The 21,173-nt window shown below is 50.0% G+C and overlaps 10 protein-coding genes across 10 annotated transcripts; 3 read left to right on the top strand and 7 right to left on the bottom strand.

The window, feature by feature from the left end:
• Positions 1-65: 65 nt before the first annotated feature.
• Positions 66-761, bottom strand: Z518_10792 (uncharacterized protein; the record flags this gene model as incomplete). Its single annotated transcript, XM_013411623.1, has 1 exon — positions 66-761. The coding sequence occupies one exon, from the start codon at positions 759-761 to the stop codon at positions 66-68; it is 696 nt and encodes a 231-aa protein (XP_013267077.1).
• A 532-nt stretch (positions 762-1,293) lies between these two features.
• Positions 1,294-2,406, top strand: Z518_10793 (uncharacterized protein; the record flags this gene model as incomplete). The annotated part of the gene is made up of 1 exon (XM_013411624.1): positions 1,294-2,406. One exon carries the CDS (start codon positions 1,294-1,296, stop codon positions 2,404-2,406), a length of 1,113 nt encoding a protein of 370 aa, XP_013267078.1.
• A 1,171-nt stretch (positions 2,407-3,577) lies between these two features.
• Z518_10794 (uncharacterized protein) lies at positions 3,578-3,805 on the bottom strand (the record flags this gene model as incomplete). The annotated part of the gene is made up of 1 exon (XM_013411625.1): positions 3,578-3,805. One exon carries the CDS (start codon positions 3,803-3,805, stop codon positions 3,578-3,580), a length of 228 nt encoding a protein of 75 aa, XP_013267079.1.
• A 1,754-nt stretch (positions 3,806-5,559) lies between these two features.
• Z518_10795 (uncharacterized protein) lies at positions 5,560-6,384 on the bottom strand (the record flags this gene model as incomplete). Its single annotated transcript, XM_013411626.1, has 1 exon — positions 5,560-6,384. One exon carries the CDS (start codon positions 6,382-6,384, stop codon positions 5,560-5,562), a length of 825 nt encoding a protein of 274 aa, XP_013267080.1.
• An 826-nt stretch (positions 6,385-7,210) lies between these two features.
• Positions 7,211-8,323, bottom strand: Z518_10796 (uncharacterized protein; the record flags this gene model as incomplete). Its single annotated transcript, XM_013411627.1, has 1 exon — positions 7,211-8,323. The coding sequence occupies one exon, from the start codon at positions 8,321-8,323 to the stop codon at positions 7,211-7,213; it is 1,113 nt and encodes a 370-aa protein (XP_013267081.1).
• A 348-nt stretch (positions 8,324-8,671) lies between these two features.
• Z518_10797 (uncharacterized protein) lies at positions 8,672-9,391 on the top strand (the record flags this gene model as incomplete). The annotated part of the gene is made up of 1 exon (XM_013411628.1): positions 8,672-9,391. The coding sequence occupies one exon, from the start codon at positions 8,672-8,674 to the stop codon at positions 9,389-9,391; it is 720 nt and encodes a 239-aa protein (XP_013267082.1).
• A 94-nt stretch (positions 9,392-9,485) lies between these two features.
• Positions 9,486-10,736, bottom strand: Z518_10798 (uncharacterized protein; the record flags this gene model as incomplete). The annotated part of the gene is made up of 1 exon (XM_013411629.1): positions 9,486-10,736. One exon carries the CDS (start codon positions 10,734-10,736, stop codon positions 9,486-9,488), a length of 1,251 nt encoding a protein of 416 aa, XP_013267083.1.
• Positions 10,737-11,527: 791 nt separating this feature from the next.
• Z518_10799 (uncharacterized protein) lies at positions 11,528-13,146 on the bottom strand (the record flags this gene model as incomplete). The annotated part of the gene is made up of 3 exons (XM_013411630.1): positions 11,528-12,014; positions 12,073-12,541; positions 12,594-13,146. The coding sequence occupies 3 exons, from the start codon at positions 13,144-13,146 to the stop codon at positions 11,528-11,530; spliced, it is 1,509 nt and encodes a 502-aa protein (XP_013267084.1).
• A 3,631-nt stretch (positions 13,147-16,777) lies between these two features.
• Z518_10800 (uncharacterized protein) lies at positions 16,778-17,849 on the top strand (the record flags this gene model as incomplete). The annotated part of the gene is made up of 2 exons (XM_013411631.1): positions 16,778-17,038; positions 17,094-17,849. 2 exons carry the CDS (start codon positions 16,778-16,780, stop codon positions 17,847-17,849), a joined length of 1,017 nt encoding a protein of 338 aa, XP_013267085.1.
• A 1,285-nt stretch (positions 17,850-19,134) lies between these two features.
• Positions 19,135-20,847, bottom strand: Z518_10801 (uncharacterized protein; the record flags this gene model as incomplete). Its single annotated transcript, XM_013411632.1, has 1 exon — positions 19,135-20,847. The coding sequence occupies one exon, from the start codon at positions 20,845-20,847 to the stop codon at positions 19,135-19,137; it is 1,713 nt and encodes a 570-aa protein (XP_013267086.1).
• Between the last annotated feature and the right edge of the window lie 326 nt (positions 20,848-21,173).

Below are 21,173 nucleotides of genomic sequence, written 5' to 3' on the forward strand. Positions count from 1 at the left end.
AACTGGAAGCCAAAGCCGTTGTATTGTGCACGGACGACAGAGAGCCGGGTTTGGGGACCTAAGCCCTATGTGGCCGGTATACTCTTGACCACCAAGTCACATGATACTATATTCCCCCGGATCAGTTCTCCATTGATCGCATCATTGAGATCGAACCTCTCCTGGCCCTTTTCTAATGTTGGCTCGATACCGGCAGCCACATGTCGCTTTGCCACTCTTTCACGTGCCACGCTGGCATCAACGTCAACGAAAATCTTCACATCGAGGTGAGGGTTGATGTCCTTCCATTTCTCCTCGTCCAGGAGCAAGTAATTTCCATCCAGCAGTACGATTGATGTGCCCGGAGATATCTCGATGTCATCCACTTTCGGATCCTTCAAGGCGTGGTCGAAGGATGGTGCTCGTATCCGTGGTCGTTTTGTGGCTGGCAATGTTGCAGACACCGCAAGGCTGGTAACGAAAGCAAGGATGGCATCAATGTCGAAAGTCCAAGGAGCTCCTCGTCGAACATAGGCTTCTTCCCGATTTGGAAGTGTATTCAGAAAGCTGCGAGTATAGTGAAATCCATCCAAGGATACGGCTTGTGCGTGGCAAAGGGCGTCAGTCGAGGTTGATTCGTTGATAATTTCTACCACTTGCTCGGCGATAGTCGATTTCCCACATCCGGGGGGCCCTGCGACGCCGACCAATAGTCTGCCGGGTGACTTTTTGACGGCTGCGGTGCATATTTCTGATGCGAGTCGCTTGTATGTGTCGTCCATCGTCAAAATTCCGGGTTGTCAGCCTCAAATGTGGAAAGCCAGTGGTGATCTTATGTGGTGAGCTCTCCTCACGCCAGAATATCAGCGTGAATCTGAGAGCAACAACACCGAATTCCCCGGGAGATGTGTTCGACCTTGTCATGATGCATTTCAAGCTCTAGGTCCACTTATCTCTGTCGTTCAATGGTGGTCCAGCTGGTTGTGCGGAAAACGGTCCTCCGTCTCCGATCAACTTATTGAAATCCAACACCATCCCCGGCCCAACCTTTGGTGTAATCAAGCTTAGCGGAGGAGTCGATCCGAACATCTCCAAACTCAAAATTTACCGAACGCTGCAGAGGCTGTTTGCGGAGTACCAGAGATCCGGTGAAGTTCTCGGATCCACATCTACCAGCCTTTTGGGTAGTTATACGAGGCGTAGGACTCTCTTGAGTTGATCATCGTTGGTAATAGAGTACTGAGATATCAAATTACAGCAACCTTCTATTAATACAATCCGGCAAGCAAGTTGAAGACGGGCGAAATTAGGCCAATGGAAAACCCATCATTCGTCTTACGAGCCGTTAAAGAGGTTGCGCTCGAAAACATCCCCAAACCAACCATCAGCGACCCCTACGACGTGATCATCCACATCGGTCAAACAGGTATCTGCGGCTCAGACGTTCACTACTGGCAACGAGGACGGATAGGTGACTTCATCCTCAACAGTCCCATCGTACTAGGCCACGAAAGTGCCGGCACAGTGGTGGAAATCGGCTCAGCAGTGACGAACCTGAGAGTGGGCGACAAAGTCGCAATCGAGCCCGGCGTTCCCTGCAGACACTGCAATTACTGCCGTAGTGGCTCGTACAATTTGTGCCCCGACACCGTTTTCGCCGCCACGCCGCCTCACAATGGGACACTCTCGAAATTCTACAAAACTGCAGCAGATTACTGCTACCCTTTAGCCGAAAACATGACGCTTGAAGACGGTGCACTGTGCGAACCAGTCGCCGTCGCCGTGCAAATCTGCAAAGTCGGCCGGGTGCGGGCAGGCCAGACGGTCGTGGTCTTTGGTTGCGGCCCCATTGGATTATTGGTACAGTGCGTCGCCAAAGCCTACGCGGCCAAGAAGGTCATCGGCATCGACTTGAATGCCAGTCGCATGGAGCTGGCTAATTCTGTTCTGAAATGCGCAGACGGCGTCTTCGCACCGCCGCTGATGCCTAAAGCTGAAGGCGAAGCATGCAGCGCCGACAACGAAAGCGAATGGAGCGCTCACGTCGCAGAGCAAATCAAACAGACCTTCCAGCTCGGTGAGGGCCCCGATGTGGTTATCGACGCTACTGGTGCCCAGCCCTGTATCCAGACCGGCGTGCACCTGTGCAAAAAGGGTGGCATGTACGTGCAGGCTGGTATGGGTCGAGAAAATGTAGTTTTTCCTATTACCACTGCGTGTATTCGCGACTTGACGATTCGTGGTTCCATTCGCTATACGGCCGGCGTGTACCCTGCAGCCGTGGATTTGGTTGCAAGCGGAAAAATCGATCCAAAGATCCTAATCACGCATCGTTTCCCGTTCGAGAAGGCAGAGGAAGCTTTTGAGACGGTACGGAAGGGCGGAGAGAATGTGTTAAAGGTCATTATTGAGGGGGTTAGAAATTAGATAAATAGGCCAAGCTGATTTTGATTGGTGTTGGCATGGTATGGTGACGATTTGTGCAAATACTGGTAGCCTGATCAAAGGAATGAGAATGACAAATGATATAGATGGCAATACAAGGTATCTTTGTTCCGAGCGGGTCATATCGACATGGAATGCATTCTGCGGCTCCTTAAAGATGCTGGCATTAGGTCCACGACTAGATGATGTTGTATCAAGCGCAACCTGGCCAGTACGTGGGTGTACGCATAAGGGGGAGGGGGAAGCCCAGCCTCGTCACGTAGTTCCAGGATCAGTTTAGCTACCTAGAGTTTTGATGGTGTGACTCAATCACAACGGCATCAAGGACCTGAGTATATCATCTTAATTAATATTTTGTTGGCGTTCTCTGCATTCGTTAGGTGAGGGTACAAGAGCAGCACTCTCCTCCGCTTTGACACCATTTTTTAACATGCCATCTCCCTCCGTTCCAAGCAGAGCTCTCCACGACCCACGTCCATTCAGCACCGGCATCATACTCACAAGCTCTCATCCACCGAGCTTCACGTCGGCCTCATTGGGATCTACTTATCCCAGCCCAATTTTCGCCGTGATAATTCAACATCCCTTCAAGAATCGGAGATGTCGTCTGTAGGTCCAATTAGCTAATATACTGGCCGAGTCGCCACCCATTGGTTCACAATTGTGCTTTGTAATAAGGCCCTGACGCAAAACAGAGTTGTTGCCGAAAGACATAGGCGCGTCGTAGCCAAGTGGAATATCGAGTGCGAAGTTCGTGGTGAAAGTTCAACTCCAGGCTCAGTGATGCCGTCGTGGATGGGGACCAACCAAAGCTGAGGTTGTTGGTGGATGGGTATGGGAGATGACAGCTCATGCGCTCGATGTAGAAGGCGCTTTCGTTACGGGGGTCAGCGCGTTTTGTTAATGTGCTATTCGCCGTCGAGTCTGCCCTAGGTTTTCCACGAAATATCGCTTTTGGGCCGGAAAGAGTTGAGAATGTCCACGGGGAATTCCACCGCGTCGGTGCCGGGAGCTTCTTCGTCTTGGTTCACGTTGTTGATTGGGATTGTCAGGACGGAAATCTCTCCTGAAGTTAGGGGATTGGGAAAATTAAACGTTTGAGACCATATTTTGTTGGAGGGGCTTCCGATCTGGGAGCCTAGGTACGCTGTGTTTAGCTAGATGGCGTAGCCGAAGGACCAGTAGACGCTGATATTGGCGTAGATGGAGGTCTCAGGGTCAAGAGGAGTGGGGGAGGTGGAGTGTCCTCGGTATAGAATTGGTGGAAGCCATGGTCGGAGGGGTGGAGTTGTGGAGTTCCAGCGCCACCGTACATGATCATAACAATTTTCCCATTATCATCTTTGTTCCAAGTAAAGACTTCTGCAGACGAATAGATCATGTTGATTCCACCGACAACGTAGTCCGTCAGGAAGAATTTTGAGTCTCATCCAGACAGAGTCATGCGGTCTCCTCGCTGTGAAGCTGTCACCGTAGTTGCTCTTGTTGCTGTATATGTACCGTTCGTTTCGTTCCCGGGCACGGCTGTGAGATATGCTAGGGTGACACAAAAGTTAGCTTGTAGCTTCATTTCACTAAGCTTTTCTCTTCATACGTGACGATCTTCTGTGATAGTAGCTCCGTCGCAGGAGTTGTCACCTCTCATATAGCCAAGGTTGGCAAGGCTGACCATATGTGTATTCTGAATACTTAAGCCGAACCTGTAGTTATTCTTGTAGAGAACTCGGGCTGATTCTTCATTGGGGAGTGCATGGCATATATCTTGTCCAACACTGCCCCTGCAGAATGCGAGCTATTCCGCAAACAAAGAAGCAAACAAGGTTTTTGATCATGTATTCCACGATGTTCCTGAACCCCCTTGAAACTCCAATACTAAGAATGGTGTAGGTGGACTTTATTGTTCATGCATCATTTGCCAATCAATCCTTTGGAAATTGAACGTTGGGCTAAACATCGGTGTGAGCACCTTCTAAGAGGTAAGTGTCAAGTCCAGAGAATGATGCTTGACTCACATTCATAACGCAGCCCAACCCCACCAAGCCCTGTGCCGGGCGAAAAGCTGTCCATAGTATGGTTGTTACTGAAGACGAATGGGACGACCAGTCCAGTATCTTTGAATTGATTTTCAACGTATGCCATGTATTGTTTTTGCGGCAGCTGGGGATAGTCATTGTCGTCCAGACTAGGTCAGGTTCAATATTCATTCTCGAGCTGGAACAATGCAATGGGACCTAATTTCGTGATATTGGGATCGGCCATGACACTCCATATTTCGGGAAGCCTCCAACAGCAGTCTGCATTGATATATGGTCCTGGTTTGGCAATCAGATAAATCCCAGCCGACGCTGCTGTGGAGAAGAACTTGTCGACGGCAAACGCTCCTCAGCCACACCTTTCCCGTTAAGCCTTGTGTCGAATGATGGCTTGCGGATTATCCACTCACCAAATCTTGTCGAGGTTCCCGACTGGACAGGGTACCCAGCTTCTGACGAGGCACACCTTGTACCTCCCAAAGAGTAGAAAAGATTCCAAAGAGCCATGAAACAAGCAAAGTCAACTTCGATATCATCGTGCTTCACAGAGATCGGGATTGGACCAGCATCGATTGACCTGATGGGTAGGCGGCCACTTCCATGGCAGGACGTCTTTATTCTTTACCCAGGCTCCTTGACTGGTATGTTAGGGTTTCCAGAAAAGAACACTTAAGCAGAGTTCTGAAAGTTTGAGGCTTAGTTGGAGGAAGCAGAGCGATCAGACCAAAATCTGGTCAAGTGTCCTTGTCGGAGTTTGATCCTGGGGAACGTGGATGTTATGGGGATTGAGATATATGCCGGTGTGAGAGGAAAAAAAAAATTAGACACTGTTTCCTCCCGCGTCTCCGGATGAGGACCTATGTCGGTATTGGCCATGATGTGCGGTCAAGAGTGATTGAAAGAAGGTCGAGTCTCAAGAATGTGGGAACGAGGCTGTACATTGTGTTATGCTACTAACAAAACGAAATGCAGAAAAATTAGAGTATGAATCGGAAAATCAGAGAGTAGAATCCTGTTGAGATAATCAAACATTGCATTGATTCCTTGCTCACAAAAGAAAAAGCTACAACTCCACTTTTCATCAGCTCAAGGGTATCTTTCATCAGTGCTTGCCTTCGGTAAACCATACAAGCGCCTTGTCCATAATGCTCTTGCCGCCGGTCTCAATCACATCTCCGTGGCAAGGAATGATTCTGTCGTAGTCCCACTGCTTGATTCTCTTCGCCGACTCAGCGAATCCCGCTCTGTCTTTACCGGCAGCTGCATACCAAAGGAATCGCTTTTGCCAAATCATATCCCCACGGGTGTTCATGATACCGCCAAATAGCTTGGTCAAAATTCCCGACTGGGGATTGATCCCAGTCTTGGAGTATTGCTCGGTGGCAGGAAGATTGAACAGCAAATCAGCCTCAATCATGGTTCCGGTGGGCTTGTGAAGGAAAACAAGCTCCTTGTTGCCATGAGAATGGAAATATTCGTAAGAAAATTCCTCGTCAAACTCGGGAGTGACGTGAAGGTCGAGTTTGTTTTTCGCAGAGAAGACGTGGGTGAATTTGATTCCCTTTGTAGCTGGATCGCTTTCTCTTTTCTCTGGCAAACCCTCCATCCCAATAATTTCTGCTTCAGGATACTCTGCCGACCAAGTGGAGATGAAGATATGATGTTCGATATCTGGAGCAATGATGTACTTGGGAGGGCCCATGGATTGAACCTTGGCCTTCACATCTGGAGTGAGTGCGACAGGAGAGAAAACGGCCACATTTCCGGTCTGGAGCTTGACTAATGTGCCGCGACCGCCAATCTTGATGCGACCGAATCGGAGGAAGGGTACGCTGAGGGTCGTGATCGTGGGAGTAACATCTCGGATTACCATGACCTTTGCCGGGTCAGAGGGAATCAGAGAAGCGGAAGATTTCGGCGTGGTCATTGTGAAAGTCCTGGATCCAAGGGGAATGCGATGGTATCGCAGGAACACCTGCGCTGTATAAATGGTTAATGAAGTAGTCAAGTACCGATGTTGGAGGACGAGAAGTCGCATGAAACTCTGCGTGAGAGCTCATGATATAGATTTTCTGTGGCGTCAGAGAGCGTTTTCATATCTCAAATCTCGCTTTTCACCTTGTTGTGGCTTGGATGACAAAGTCATTCAGTCATGGCTCTCATTAGTCCCGTTCCACAAATCATCCACTGGCACAAGAGTTTGACGTAGACGTTATGCAATCCGAAGCGGAGGTGGCGGATCTGAGGAGCTTTGAACTTGAGGAACGGGGATGGTCGGAGCTCAAGACAAACGATAAGGGATCGCAGTTGGTCCATTCGTGGTTGGTTGACGAGTGGCTTGTGAATCTGTCATAATCCTTGCATGCCGAGTCTCCTGGGCGCTGAATTACAGAACCCTCTCTTATTCTTAGTCAGCCCTCCGTGTCAGTGCCCCCTGAGAGGTTTTCCCTCAGGCAGTTGGTCGAGGCCTAGAAACCCAGTGAGCCGAGGCTCTCATGACTAGGCATATCCAGCACGCGGTTCAATTGTAATTGCTCGGACGAGCATGGTCCGCCCGATCCTCGATCGTGAAGGAGATTGATTATCCGTCGACTTATTCGCACGTAAACGAGGTTGCAGAAAATGAGGCCTTTTGATTCCGTTTTCGATGGAAACGTTAACGCCGTGCTGAAAAGCTTGAGGTTGCAACACTGGAATTGAGTTACCATGAATTGTCATTTCTATCATAAAACGGGCCAACCATGGCTTATTATTCACAGCCTTCTCTTCAAATCAATTTTCAGGTCATCGTCCAATATCCCACTGCCGGCACAAACGGACTTTCGGCCACGATCAAAGTTGCGTACCAGATTCCCATACCATTCATTCTCAATCCCATTGAGACCTAGATCCTCCCCGTCAAAAAGGACATATGCTGCATCTTTCACTAGATTTTCTATGTCGAATCCATCTTCCTCGAGATCTGAATGGTGGGAAACAGCAGAGATTGCGAGGCCTCTCATCTCTTTTCTGGGACTCTGGAGTCCTTTCGGAGTGACGAGGAGAAGGTCGGGGTTATCTCCGGAAGATGGATTTAACGGAGCCCATGACTTCCTTGGATTTGGTGATCCCAAAGCAGCGTCCAGTGCTTTGCTGTCAAGTATCATTCCCGGTGAGCGTAAGTACAAGGCTTGATCGTAGTCCCACTTGCGCCATTGGAGTTCCCCCAATAACAAAGCTGTCTCATCCCAGCCACCGTGGATCCGAACCGGGTGATATAGGAGGCCATACAGATCCTGAACTTCTCTCATGAAATTCAATACCGAGGTATGGAGTGGTGAAGATTGAGTTTCCCACGTTGATGGATAGAGAAGAATAATCGAAGGCTCTGCTTCAAGTCGAGAAGCTGAGCGTTGCTGTTTTGCGAAAAGGAGGGTTGAGCATAGGTCGGAGGGTTTGAGAAGTGCCAAAATATATGCAAGACGCTGAGGAAGAGGACCATTGCTTGGATCCTCGACTGGTTCCAACTTGGGCTCTGAGGAGTCACCAAAATGAGCTTGATTGTCGTCCTGAACCGCGGTTGCCGCCTGAATGGACTCTAGAAATTGATCGGCGTCGTCGGCTCCTTGGTCGCCGACTACGACAGGTGTGGATCCATCTGTGGGCGACTCGAGAGCAACTGAAACGGTTTCATTATCTGGATTTTGAAATTGAGGAGGCAACGTCGGGACCGGTAATCGTTCAGGTGGTCTTCGCAGAGCTTCTTGCAGCGATCTAACAGTTTGCTGTTGCAGCACATATCCGGATAAAAATAGGAGAAACGTGAACATGCACACAACACTGCTCGACAAGATCACGGATACCGCTGAGGAGGTGAGAAGGACCATAACGATGCAAGGATCAATTCGTGGTCCAGGATTCGGTATGTGCGATTGCAGGGGAAGTTCTCCGTATACAGAGATAGAGAGATTGGGGTTGAAGGATACAGCAGTGATCAAACCTTTGTTCTTCTCGATGGCGGTATAGAAAGGGCACGGTAAATGAAGCCCATTAATTATCCAGTCCATGTCATGAGCAGGCTGTTTCAATGTGTACAAAAGCGTTGCGCAGGACAACCAAAGAAATGACGCACTAAAATGCGCGGGACGAATTTGTGCTGCGACGGATAAGTGCGTGCCTGCGATTTTGGAGAACAAATTCAATCTTCTGCCTTTTCTCTCTCCAGAATCAGCAAGATGACCCATCGAGCCGATGCATCCAACACCCTCGACAATCGTGGTTATTCCGGGCCACTGATTCGAGGCCAGAACCCCGCTCTGCTTCTGGAGACTGCAATGCGAGATCGAATTACCGACTCTCTCTATTGGAAAGAACAGTGCTTTGGCCTAAATGCTGCTACTCTCTGCGATAGAGCTGTCGAATTGACATACATTGGCGGGACCTATGGTGTGGCCATGAAGCCTACGCCTTTCATTTGCCTAGCCTTCAAACTACTCACGTTAGTTCCTGACAAAGAAATTGTCTTGGAATACTTAAACTCGGGCGGGGAGGAATGGAAATACCTTCGTGCTCTTGCCGCATTCTATGCGAGGTTAACATTTGACCCAGCAGACATTTACAAGACGTTGGAACCCTTCCTGGAAGATTCGAGAAAGCTGCGACAAAGACGAAAAGAATCATACGTCCTAACACACATGGATGAATTTGTGGACAGTCTTTTGACGAAAGATCGAGTCTGCGGAACGAGTTTGTGGAAATTGCCCGCTAGACAATTGCTGGAAGATCTGGATCAACTGGAGGAACGAGTTAGTCCGCTTCAAGCTGAATTGGATGCGATGGAAGAGGATGATGAAGTGATGGAAGATGCGGACCATAATGGGAGAGCAAGCGAGAATGGTGAGAGCCCGAGGTCGATGAGCAGAAGTAGAAGCAGAAGTGGTTCGGTGAGCGATTGAACACCAGGATATTACATTGGCACCTCATCTTCACGACAGTGGAAGAACTCAAGACATCCTCTGACCAACTTTCTCCGACCGCGCCGCCATAGTCTCAAACGACTTCAAATCCATCATCGCTGGGATCATGCACTGTCTCTGACTCTGGCGGGACCCCGATATCACTTTCTTTCTCACCTGAGGTCCGGCCCTCCTTTCCCAGCGGTGCGACCATTGATGCTTGAGATCGTATGAGGTCCAGCAATGACATGCTGTCATCATGACGTTGCCATGTTGGGTGCTCAATGCGCCTTTCCGGTAACCCCCGATCCTGAGATAGAGAAATCTCCTTTGGCTCCGTTGCCGTGCCCGGCGAACCTGACTGCGCCCCGAAAACATCTTCACTCGCAGGTAATGGAAACGCCACATCGGATGAAGGTCCTTCCGAGGTACTCTCTTGTGCTGGAGCTGGAGGCCCCTTCGATGCCTTCAACATTGCCAAATCCGAGGACTCGGAATCCGTCGATTCCGCCCCACCACTCTGCAAGGAGCGCTCAGAAGCATCATCGCGCGGGACACCCTCTTCGTCTTCACTGAATGACGTCCTCTGTTCTTCACGATAGAGCAAATCCCTCTCCCTCCGCGCCTCTTTTCTCACGAAACAAGTCCATTCTGGAGCATCACAAGGAGCATCGAGCAATTGCACCATGCTCGGGCCTCCAATGTCCGTGTTTACCACATTCAACAAAGTAATGGAAAACCCATTGCTACGGCCATTGACATTACCACTGCCCATCGGCACAAACGGCCCGGCGTAAACGCGTACCGGCCAAATGTTCCAATTCTGCTGCAACTGCCTGACCACCTCGTCCATGACACGATTGAAAGCCACCTTGTTGATACGCTGGTCAGCCTGGTTCTGGTTGATGAGAACCACCGGCTCATTAGAATTGACCGTAACGGTTCGGGATCGTGGGATGTTTTCCGCCAGGAGACGCTTGAGCATCGATTCAACCGTCCGCCCAATATCTTGACGTGCTCTTTCGTCTTGTTCTGGAACCGTTTCCATACTCAACAGTGCGGAGTCGCAAGTCATCAAGTTCCGCGCGACCAGGTCCCCGACTTTCCGCACGTCGTGCTGATTGTAGCCTAGATTCACGAGCGCATCGCATGACTTCGCTACCAGAAGTGCTCCTGCTCCCGCGCTGTTGACACTACCGGTCGAACTGATAGTGCTGTCGATATCCAGAGTCTTCTCTTCATCGTTCTCACCGAGATTGAACATAACCATATCCTCGACACTGACGCCATAAGAAGCGGGTAGTTCCAGCATACTATGTTCAAATTTGTACATTGGAACATCCATCCTGGCTGGTCGGCAAATACGGGATTTCCGAGAGCTTCAAACTAAAACACCAAAAGAAGTCAGATCGAAAAGATTTTGATGCTAAGTAAATGAGAATTTAGGTTATCAGCAATGATAATGCTCATGCTCAAAGGTCAAAGGTGTGGCAGTTGTTAACACGTGCGGGCTTAATATATCTGAAGATTTGAATTATCACATGTCAGTGTCAACTGGCATCGTGCCATGACGTTTATGATAACCACAAGACGCAGCCAATTATGAGGACTCCGGTAACGCTCAGCTGATTGGCTGGGGAGATGTATCCGATCGCTCCTTCGCTCTCTTGCCATTGCTCTTCTCACAGCACCGAAATACAGACAGGAACAGGAAAGATGGAAAGGGTCAACAAAACCTTCTTTTATTCAGCCAAGCCGGGTGAACTAGCTCGTGTCTCTAATCAAGAGAAAGAGAAATGACACAAAATACAGATGGGATGCGATGCGAATTACCCCTATCCAATGCTGCAAGATGACCACAGAGTAGATGCGGCCATGGGCAGCGGAGAAGATGAAAAGAAAATCAAAGCAAGCCCTGCCTCAATGCCGAATTTTGGGCCGATTGGATGGCCTAAGTGCATTAATTCACTCACTCTCTGTGAACAAGAGCTAAAAGCTTCGGTGGATATGTCGGCCGTAAATAGAGTTCGTTTAATGTCGTGATGAGTTTGTGATCTCGCGGGAGTGTGTTCGGAGACAGAAAACGAAGAACTGATCACGGATGTGCGTCCCTTTTTCGGTCCCTGAAAGACGCTCTCATGAACCATAGCCTTGCTGCGTGGTCCACTTCTCCTTCCAGCCAGGAAACCAGGGACTCTCATCCAGAGTATGATGGGCCCAATCCTTCTCAACGATACCCTTTTCGATTTGCTCCTTTTCGTACTCCTCCAAGGCCGGCACGACCACATGTTCCACGTGCCACGTGTTCTTGTACTTCATCAGGTTCTCCTTACCCTCCTTGAGCACCTTGAGAAGGAGACTCGGGATGTATGGCTCATCGCGGAACTCCGTGACCGGTGTGAAGAGAGCTTTGAAGTTGAAGACAACGCCTCCGGAGAGAGGAAGGCGGCGGAGCGTTTGCCAATCAACGCGCAGGTGGATGCGCGAGAGATCCAGATCAGGAGATTGGAAGTCTCGGTATTTCTCATGCGGATCCCCGGGTGGCATGTAGAGTGGCTGGTCCACTTCGAGACCCCAAGAGCCACGTTGGATGGGCTTTTGAGCGGGCATTTTCGTGAAGAATCTACGTTCCGTTCATATTAGCAGGAGGGTCTTGTCAAGAAGACCAAACGCAAACATACCGATCCATGCTGAATTGCATCTTCTCCTTGTAATCCGGGATAGGGGCATGTATCTGATGCAATTGCATGCCAATCTTGGTACCAACATTCCATCCCAAGGCGGAACAAATCATTCCCGCACGGAAATGGTAATATCCTGTCTCCGGGTTACGTAGCATGATTGCAAAATCCTCGGGAACATTATCCAACAAGACGAGAAGGGGATGCTTGGACGAAACGTCCTGTTTGGTACCGAGGATCTTGTTTTCGAAGGTTTTCTTGTCCTCGTGCAGACGGAAGTATTGAGGGTACCGAGCGCAAAGGAATTGAATGGCCATTTCCATAAGCTCCTTGCAGGCCAATTCGGATCCTGGAAGCCACTGAAGAACGGATTCGCCGTGTTCGGCATAGAGGCGCTTGCGTTGAGTGATGCGTGCAACATAGGTATTTTCGAGTTCGAGCCACCAATCGGGTTCCATCTTGGTGAGGGCTGCGACACGGGGTTAGTCGTAAAACTCCATCAGAGGCGATCGTCGACTCACACATCGTTTGATGGTAGGCCCACCGGAATGGGCGATATGGTCGCGGGAGAGCTTTGGTGATATCATGCTCTTGGTATGGTTCGGGAAGAGGAACACCACTCAAGGTGGAATAATCGGGGAAGTCGCCTAAACCACGAACTTCTTGAACTTTGACCCCAGTGTAGACGTACTTGTTCGGATCGCATTTCCGAAAATCTTCCTCGAAGCCCATGACCGATTTCGACCAGTTCTTCTCATCAAAACTCAGATCGCCCATGGCTGTGCGATGATCATGCGGAAGAGAAGCGGCGACTTGCTCAAGCAGATCTCGGGCTTGAGGTGGGAAAGTATTAACATATTCGGAGGACTTGGGAGGAGAGTTCGCCGGTTCCTTTTTCTCCGGCGAAAGCGATCGTGGTGGTGTATTGGCGCTGGATGCTCGTCGACCTCGTAGTTTCAATCTCCCGAACACGATCTCTTTTTGTCGTTGGCTGAGGCTCAGATAAGTGATGGCGGCCATGCACATGGCCAGGCCCATCCAGAGCAACGTGCGCTCATCTGTGAACGAGATCATGGTGACGATTGGAGTTATCTGGAGGAGAGAGAAATGAGATATGTACAGAGAGAAGAAGGTATTGGTATCAACTACAAATCGTGGTCGTGACTCTCTGTTGCGAAACAATAGTCACAACTAGTCAAAGCCGATGACGTAGAACCCCAAAAAGATTGTGAAGACGACCGTTTCTAGAAATAGTCATACTAGAGGATGAAGCGATTGCAGGTATAAATATGATTGCCGATCCTGGGACGTCACCCAAAAAGGACAAAATGCAAGCAGAACAAAGAAATGGGTCGAATCAGACCACCCAGATCCTAAGAAATATTGGGGATAGGGAAGAGCGGAGTCTGATGTATAACAGCATGGGAAGAGGATATGAAAGATATCCACGCTGGTGGCAAGAGAGGCAATCGAGGGACACGACCAGGTTGATGAAGATGGGAGCTCAAGAGGGCGTTAATCTCAATAAGGTAAAGAAGCAGAAAGCGGGAATGCTTGTGTGAACCCACTAGTCCCCCGGCGGGGAAATGTGTATCAGTTGGGAGGAACAATCGAGGAGAGGACTTGGAGGCTCTAGACCAATTGGAGTGGTCCCAATGTACCCAGTCGAAATGGATTCTCGAAGGATGATCGCGGTCGTTCGTAATGGGTTATCGGGCAACTTGATGATTCGATGGCGGTAGGCAAGAACAAGGGCTCGGGGAGGCAGAGGGCGGTGGCGGAGGGCCGTACGGCGTATGGCCAATTGCATGGTAGGAACAAAGAAGGTGGATGGAGCAGGGGAGGTCAAGTCGGATGTCGTTGATAGAGGGAGAGAATTGCTGGAGCAAGTGGGCCGCGGTTGACCGCACGGACAGCCTTGCCAAATACGGTTTAGACAATCTACGATACCGCGATAACAGTTGAGGTCCCTTATTGGCTACTAGCACTTCATTTCCCCACTTGCATCCCAATCTGATTCTTCCTCTTTCGGGCAAATGTTTCCTGGAGAAAGTCTTCAACCTCTCCTCTCTGTTCTGTGTGCTTTACTCTGCGTTTCCAACCGGTGGGAGTTTTCACGGACGACTGCCCAAGGTGCGACATGTTCAATCGTACTCACAATGAGACCTTAATCTCGCCCACAGATTGTTATTGGTCTCCTGTACAACAATCGGTGCCTGGGAATCTGGACCAGAAGCCTTGCCGCAGTTCTCGAAGCGACAACTATGTGACAGTACGACATCCTGTACCACGCCCTCGGCTAGGGCCTATCCAATGACCTGGTTTCTTCTACACGTGGCTGCCGTTTTTCGGTTTCTTACCTTTCTCTTGACCAACCGATCGAAAGCTATCTGGATCTACATTGGCAATGTGATTGTGATGAGGACGACTAAATGGCTGACGGCTGCTTCTTGTACGCCTTTGGATGTCCCCTTGTTTTCTTTCAACGCGATGCAGGGGATCTATTTTTGGGACGTATTATTGTCCACGGCGTAAGACGGCCTTGGTTCCCTATCCAGCCATACAGTTCATCCCTTTGGGGGAGGTCCAACTTTTTTTTTTAACTCGTCTGAGCCAAACTGTTCATCCGATTTGAAGCTTGTGAATTCCCCTCTAAGGATAGCCTTGTCTAGCCCAACTTCATTCACCATGCTCCATCCAATTTTACTTTTTGGTCCAAACTCTCCACCTCTTGCACAACATCGTACTTAGCACCCGGCCGACCCCCTAGTGTGCTTTTTGGGCAATCCAAAATCATCCATAACTCTGGCGGCATCCCGTTTCCAAATCTGGTCCTCGACCGGCATAGTGTACACGAGTAAGTGCAGTGTTGAGACAGGAAACACCAACATCTCTTCGCCAGTGTGGCCGTGAACTCGAACATCGTCACAGCTTGGACAATCGCGTAGGCATGAACGAGGACACAGTTCTCCCAAATCCAAGACCGATATGCAAGATTGATGGGGGCAGAATTAGCAAGTTTGACGGATGGACCGGCATTTGGATAGGACTTAGCTGAAGAGGAACACATCCGAAGAAATTTTGGCTCACAATCAATGAGCTTGGAGCCGGAAACATTCCCAAGTTGAATCCAAGAACATGGGTAGACGGAAAACTCGCAAACACCATGATCCCAGCTTCTCGCGGAAATATCGACCAGCATCGTCCACAGAGTCCTCAGACAGCTTCAAATTTGGCCTTCTTTTCCCTGTACGTCACGCTCTGTTGTCCAACCATGGAAGCAAAATCCCAATCGGATTCCCTCAGGTCTCTGATGTTGGAGCCTGTCAGGGTTGCTTGGTATCGAAGAAGAAAAGTCGATAACTATCACGCCACATATCTGGGATGCTAATGCCTCACACGGCCAAATGCCGGAAGTCGACAAAATAGGTATCCCCGCAAAATTGAGATAGTTGAAAAAATGAGATTCTGGGAGGCATGGCCTCCTTCAGGGATCCAGGTGACCATGGTGCGGTAGGTCGATACGTGGAGTCGTTGAAAAGGCGGCAGCAAAGTTGGTCATACTCGCTTGGATGATACACTGGCTATGTTACTTCGAGCTGGCACTAGTTATAGCAAGTCGTGGCCGTCATAGGCTTCGACAATATTAGGAGGAGAATGAACAATGCCACGAATCACTAATCGTGAACACAGTCAAGCTCACGTGTGGCTTGGTTAGAGTCGACGATGCTCCCTGGGAACGATTTCCTTCGTGAAAAGCTCAGTCGTACTCACCACATTTGCCTGGGAGTGACATTGAACACCAAAAGGGAGCAACAGTGTGGGAAAACTGGCGAAACCCATGAAAGCAGAAATGGAATGGCTGAATACCTGTCGCACAGGGCCATCCAATTTCGGGCGCACACAGAGAATAGGCCCACCGCGTCTTGAATAGGGAGAGACCAAGACGGGGATGTTGCATGATGCTGTGCCGAGGATGACCTTGTTTGTGCTCTTTCATTCTGGCCGAAATCCCCCAAAAGCATGATGATATTTGATGAATTTTTGCACCCGGGGCACCAGATTGGGATGTTGAATGGGATGGTCGCCAGACCCAATTCATCTCGATCCCCACTGCCCTTGATGAGAAGAGAGAACATACGTGACCAGAGGATGACGTTCCTGGCCATCAGAAAAATGGCGGGTGTGAGTATAGGCGTCATCTTGCCCGGACTCCTCTGCTCTTTGCGTGCATTCGACCCTTTATGTTGTCCTAAACGTCGACCCAAAGAGGGCTAGATCTCCAGATCATGACGATACCTCTTGCCATTTGTTGAATGTGTTGCTTCAAAGGTGATCGAAGGGAACCGTGGTCGGACGGAGCTTTCATCGTAAAGCAAAGCTCTGGTGGCCTCACATAGCCATGTTTCATGGCGCTTTGAGCCATGACATCTTCATCGAAGCCAGGCTGCCGAATATGCCTTTTCAACCAAGGTATCCATCGGATGGTTGTCCAAATCACGAGTCGATGTCGTTGGTAGCTCCGGTGGACCCGAACAATCCTCAAATGCTCCGCCGTAAAGACTTCGCCTATTTTCAACTGCGCTCCATGTCTGTCGACTTTATTCAACGAGCTCACCATGCTGAAATTATGACATGAGGCCATCTGCGTGATTGTAATGGCTTGCAATCTTGGACTTCGGACCCACAATAACCTCTCGCCACAATGGAGGCTTTCGTACCTCGACAAGTCTATCCTTCCTTGTCTTCAATTCCTCGCTCCTATTACTTAGGCCATCATGCAGCTGGACTCTCCAAGATGAAAGCCATGGTGTCGCAGATTGACCTGGTCGTCGAATGTCGCGATTATAGAACCCCAATCGTCTCGCGAAACCCATTGTTCGAAGCACACCTTGGGGAACGTCCACGTTTGATAGTGTACACCAAGCAAGATCTAGGAAGCAATTTCACCAGCGACGACAGGAAGGTAGGCGATTCTGGGAGTCAACCTCTTCTCACAAGATTTCTGATGTGTAGGGCAGAGAGAATCTGTCATTAAAAAATGGGATGCTCCGTCGACGTCGTTCTTCACCGACATTAAATCTCGTGGCACCATTAATCGAGTTCTCGACTTTGCGCGGGCACATGCTAATGCCTCTACATCTCTTTTCGGGACTCGCCTCATGGTTGTCGGCATGCCCAATGTTGGGAAGTCTTCTCTCCTCAACGCTCTTCGCAATGTCAGCCTGGGAAAGAAGAAAGCAGCAAGAACCGGCGACCAACCGGGAGTCACCCGAAAGATTGGAACCAGTGTAAAAATCATCGAGGGAAAAGACGGTAACGAAGGAGTTTATGTTGTCGACACACCTGGCGTTTTTGTACCATATGTCCCTGATGCCGAAAGTATGTTGAAACTCGCTCTTTGCGGGAGTGTCAAAGACGCCATCATCCCTCCTACGACTATCGCCGATTATCTCTTGTTCCATCTCAATTTGCATGATCCCGAACTGTACCGGACGTTTTCTGAAGCGACCAATGACATCTTTGTTGTGCTTGAAGGTCTTGCTCGGAAACAAGGCCGGTTAAAGAAAGGAGGTGTTCCAGATTTTGAATCTTCGGCCTTGCAATTCGTCCAACGATGGAGAAATGGTCAAATGGGTCGATTTTTGCTGGATGAAGTGACTGAGGCTGCGCTTTATCAACGAACGGAGCAATTGAACCTGCTTGGCGGGAGTATGAACCAAGCTCGCAAGGCTGTCAAGCAATCGAGAAAAGAAGCCTATGTCGACAGAGGCTGATCAATTTCAATCCCTGAAGTGCCCAGCTTCAAATTCACCTCTTCATCCACTGTCTCGCATGCCACAATGCCGAGGAAACCTCTTGCACTATCGCTGCGCAACGCATGCCTGCAAACAACCCACCGTGCACAAGATTAAAAACTCAAATGGCGAAACTCTTTGCAAGAAAAACCCTCCCAGACTCCTCCCAGGAGGAGTTTATCTTGTTGGCCCTCCTGGCTCTTCACCATCAGTTGCCCTCTGATTTCCGCACCGTAACGTTTTCAACCAAAGTACGCTACCCAAATGGTCAAGTAGGAGAGGCTAGATACGGGAAGAAACATGCGGAAATGAAACAATAGTGTTGTGCCACATAACCTGACGGCGGCATTACTAGGTAAGCCATCGATCCATTCTTGCACTGTGTCTGAGACTGTTGGGGACAAATTGGAAATTGAAAAAATCATGAAGAGTCTTTTGGTACATGGACGGAAAGCCTGGCAAGGCTGACATGCAACAGCCACACAAGAGCAACAGCAACAGACCATGTGATTGTGCAAGGGTCCATAATTGCGACTCTGCCGAGTTCCTCATCTATGACCCCCTATTAACGGGAAATTGCCGCTGTGCTCTAGGTCTGCAGGTATTAGCACAGACCAGAGGATCCTTCAACTGTCTCTTCTATTGCGCTGGAACCGGAGTAAAGGCCTGCATAAGCACTGAGACTATTGGCCTACTGTGTTCCTCGAGCCCACCTCAGAACGCTCATTTTTCCTCACTTCCAAACGAACGCCATTCAATCGTCTTGTATGATATCCACTTACAAGCACGGTTATGTATGCATAAGACCTATGGACGACCATCACATACTACCTAGGAAGGGACGCCAGAAGTGATCAAATATCGGATTAGACACGCAGCGGAAAGAGGAAAAAAAAAAAAAAAAAAAAAAATAATGGCATGGAATCAGAATGCGAGTTAGGCTTGCATTTCACGGCGCTGGTCTGCTGGTTCATTCAATTGAGGATTTGATACATGATATCTGGCTCGACGGCATTTGACTCGTGCTAGATCTTCGTTCATCATATCCAAATACCCCTGAGTTGCGAACGTGGGGTAATGGATAAGATCAACAAACAGCTGTCGAACAAGTCCAATATTCGACTCGTCTACCTCGTCACTCATATACCTGTACTTCTTCATCTACCTTTCCCTCTCGGACTGAGAGCCCCAGGTCTAGTATCCCCCCAAAATTCTTGGGTGATTGAAGCCACCAATCCATCTCATCTACCGGAAGCTACGACTGTCATCTCTGAAATATCTCATGCCAATCCCCGGTTTCCAAGCCAGCTATGTCCTCAGAGAGTGTCCAGACCCTAACATCGCCATCATCCCCCGTCGATATAATGACTTCCTCCCCGTCAAAGCGACGGTCTTTATCCCTCCTGGCCGCCCAGCAGACATGGTTGATTTCGTATTCGTCGTGCGCGGCCTGCACGAGTGCTACAAGTGTCCATTTCGATTTGTGCAATTTGTAGATACCAGTATCGTCTTCCTCAGACCTGGTCTGGGGTGTGGTGCCGTTCATGACGACATCGGCATCGACTGAAAGGCTCGTGACGCTCTCATTTACAGCCGCGACTTCTTTGTACACGGCAATTGCGCCATCGCCACCGCAACTGACGACGAGTCCTGTCCGTCTCGACCAGTCGACAGCATAGATGCTGCGGACGTGGACTGGGGGAAGAGTGGCATCTTCGACCCAGCGTTCCATGGCGCTCTGCGGTCTGATGACGCTGGGGAGTCGGGAGCTCGCGAAGCCCATTGGAGCCGCCGCCAAAGGCCGTGATTGAGCACGTTTCCGCTTTTCAGCCTCGCTGAGTTCACGACGCCAGACGCGCACGCTCAAATCGTCTGAGCACGAGACGATGCGTGGGGACCAGTCGGATTCGAACTGGGCGATTGCTGTGTCCTCCTGGCCTGGGGACCGTGAGAGATCCAAAACCGAGTAATTGATATGTCCTTCCCAAGTCAAGTCCCAGACAGTCCCTCTGTGGCCGTCAATGACTCCGACGCAGATCCAGTCGCCCTCTTCCTCGACATCGCGCCACAGTCGGATCGTGTCGTCGTAGGATCCACTGGCGAGGATATTGCGAGAGCCCAATATCTCGTCAGCCGAGTTGTGCTGGTCCTCTTCGTCCTGAGATGGGGTCGTGGTAGTGCCATTGGCTTGAGCTTGGGCATTCTCCATCTCGACATCACCGTCGCTTGCAGCTCCGGTCGCATTTTCCAATTTTCGTCTCTTGGCTTTCCTGGCGTGAGAGTCCCCGTCGCTCTTGCGCGCGCCCGCACACCAACTCACACACTTGACATCGCCCGTGTGCTCGCTAAGGACAGCTATGGTCTCCCACTCCTCGGGCTCGACCTCTTCCCAAATCCACACCGATTTGTCTCGTGAACTCGTAGCTAGCAGATTCGCAGGGTAATGCGGCGGAGAGAAGTCGATGGATTTGATCTCTGAGTCTGGCCCGGTCAGGAGCGTCGAGAAATGCCACTCCTCATCCTCTTCGTCGTCGACAGCCGCATCTCTGGTGAGATCGATCTCGTCACTGGCGTCTTGCCTCTGTGCGCCATCTTCTTCAGAGTTGTTATCCTGATTTCGGAACCTCGCCCACCGCCGATCGTCATTCCACACCCAGATACCCACATTGGCGTCGAAGCTCCCTGTTCCCAAGACGACAGGCTTTCTGTCCTTCTTTGCGCGTTTACTTCTTGTGCCAAAGTCCTTCCACGCCACGGCTCTCACGCTCCGTTTATGGCCTCCGCTTATCGTAGAAACTCGAGAGAAGTCACGCAAACTCCAGACATGGACTGTTTTATCGGCAGAGGCTGTTGCGAGGAGTGGTGTGGAGGGATCGGGATGCGGCACTGATTGCCATGATCTTGTCGGTCCAGAAGCGGGGGGGTGTAAAGTGGTCAACAGAGATAAAGATGGTGGTAATCCGGAAGACTCTGCCATCTTTCGAGGGACAGGGTGTGGATTGGGAGGTACGGGAGAATTTAATAGTCGTTCGTAGAAGCGGCCCTGTGCAGGGTTGAGGAGTGCCGAGCGGCATATGTAGAACAGGAAAGAGATACCGGGACAGGGAGATAGCAGCTCAGCATGCCGAAATCATCCTGTCCAGCCGATTGCGCTGTTGTTTACAATGTCCAAAAATTTTTAAAGCGCCCCAGAAGTGGACTGCGGGGGACCGGCGCCAAACATTGTCCGGTCTCGGAATTTTCTCTATCAGCGGCCAGACATCTACTCTTCGGATATTGACAACATTCTAGATATTACATACA

The sequence above is a fragment of the Rhinocladiella mackenziei genome (assembly GCF_000835555.1).
Source record: "Rhinocladiella mackenziei CBS 650.93 unplaced genomic scaffold supercont1.10, whole genome shotgun sequence".
NCBI lineage: Eukaryota > Fungi > Ascomycota > Eurotiomycetes > Chaetothyriales > Herpotrichiellaceae > Rhinocladiella > Rhinocladiella mackenziei.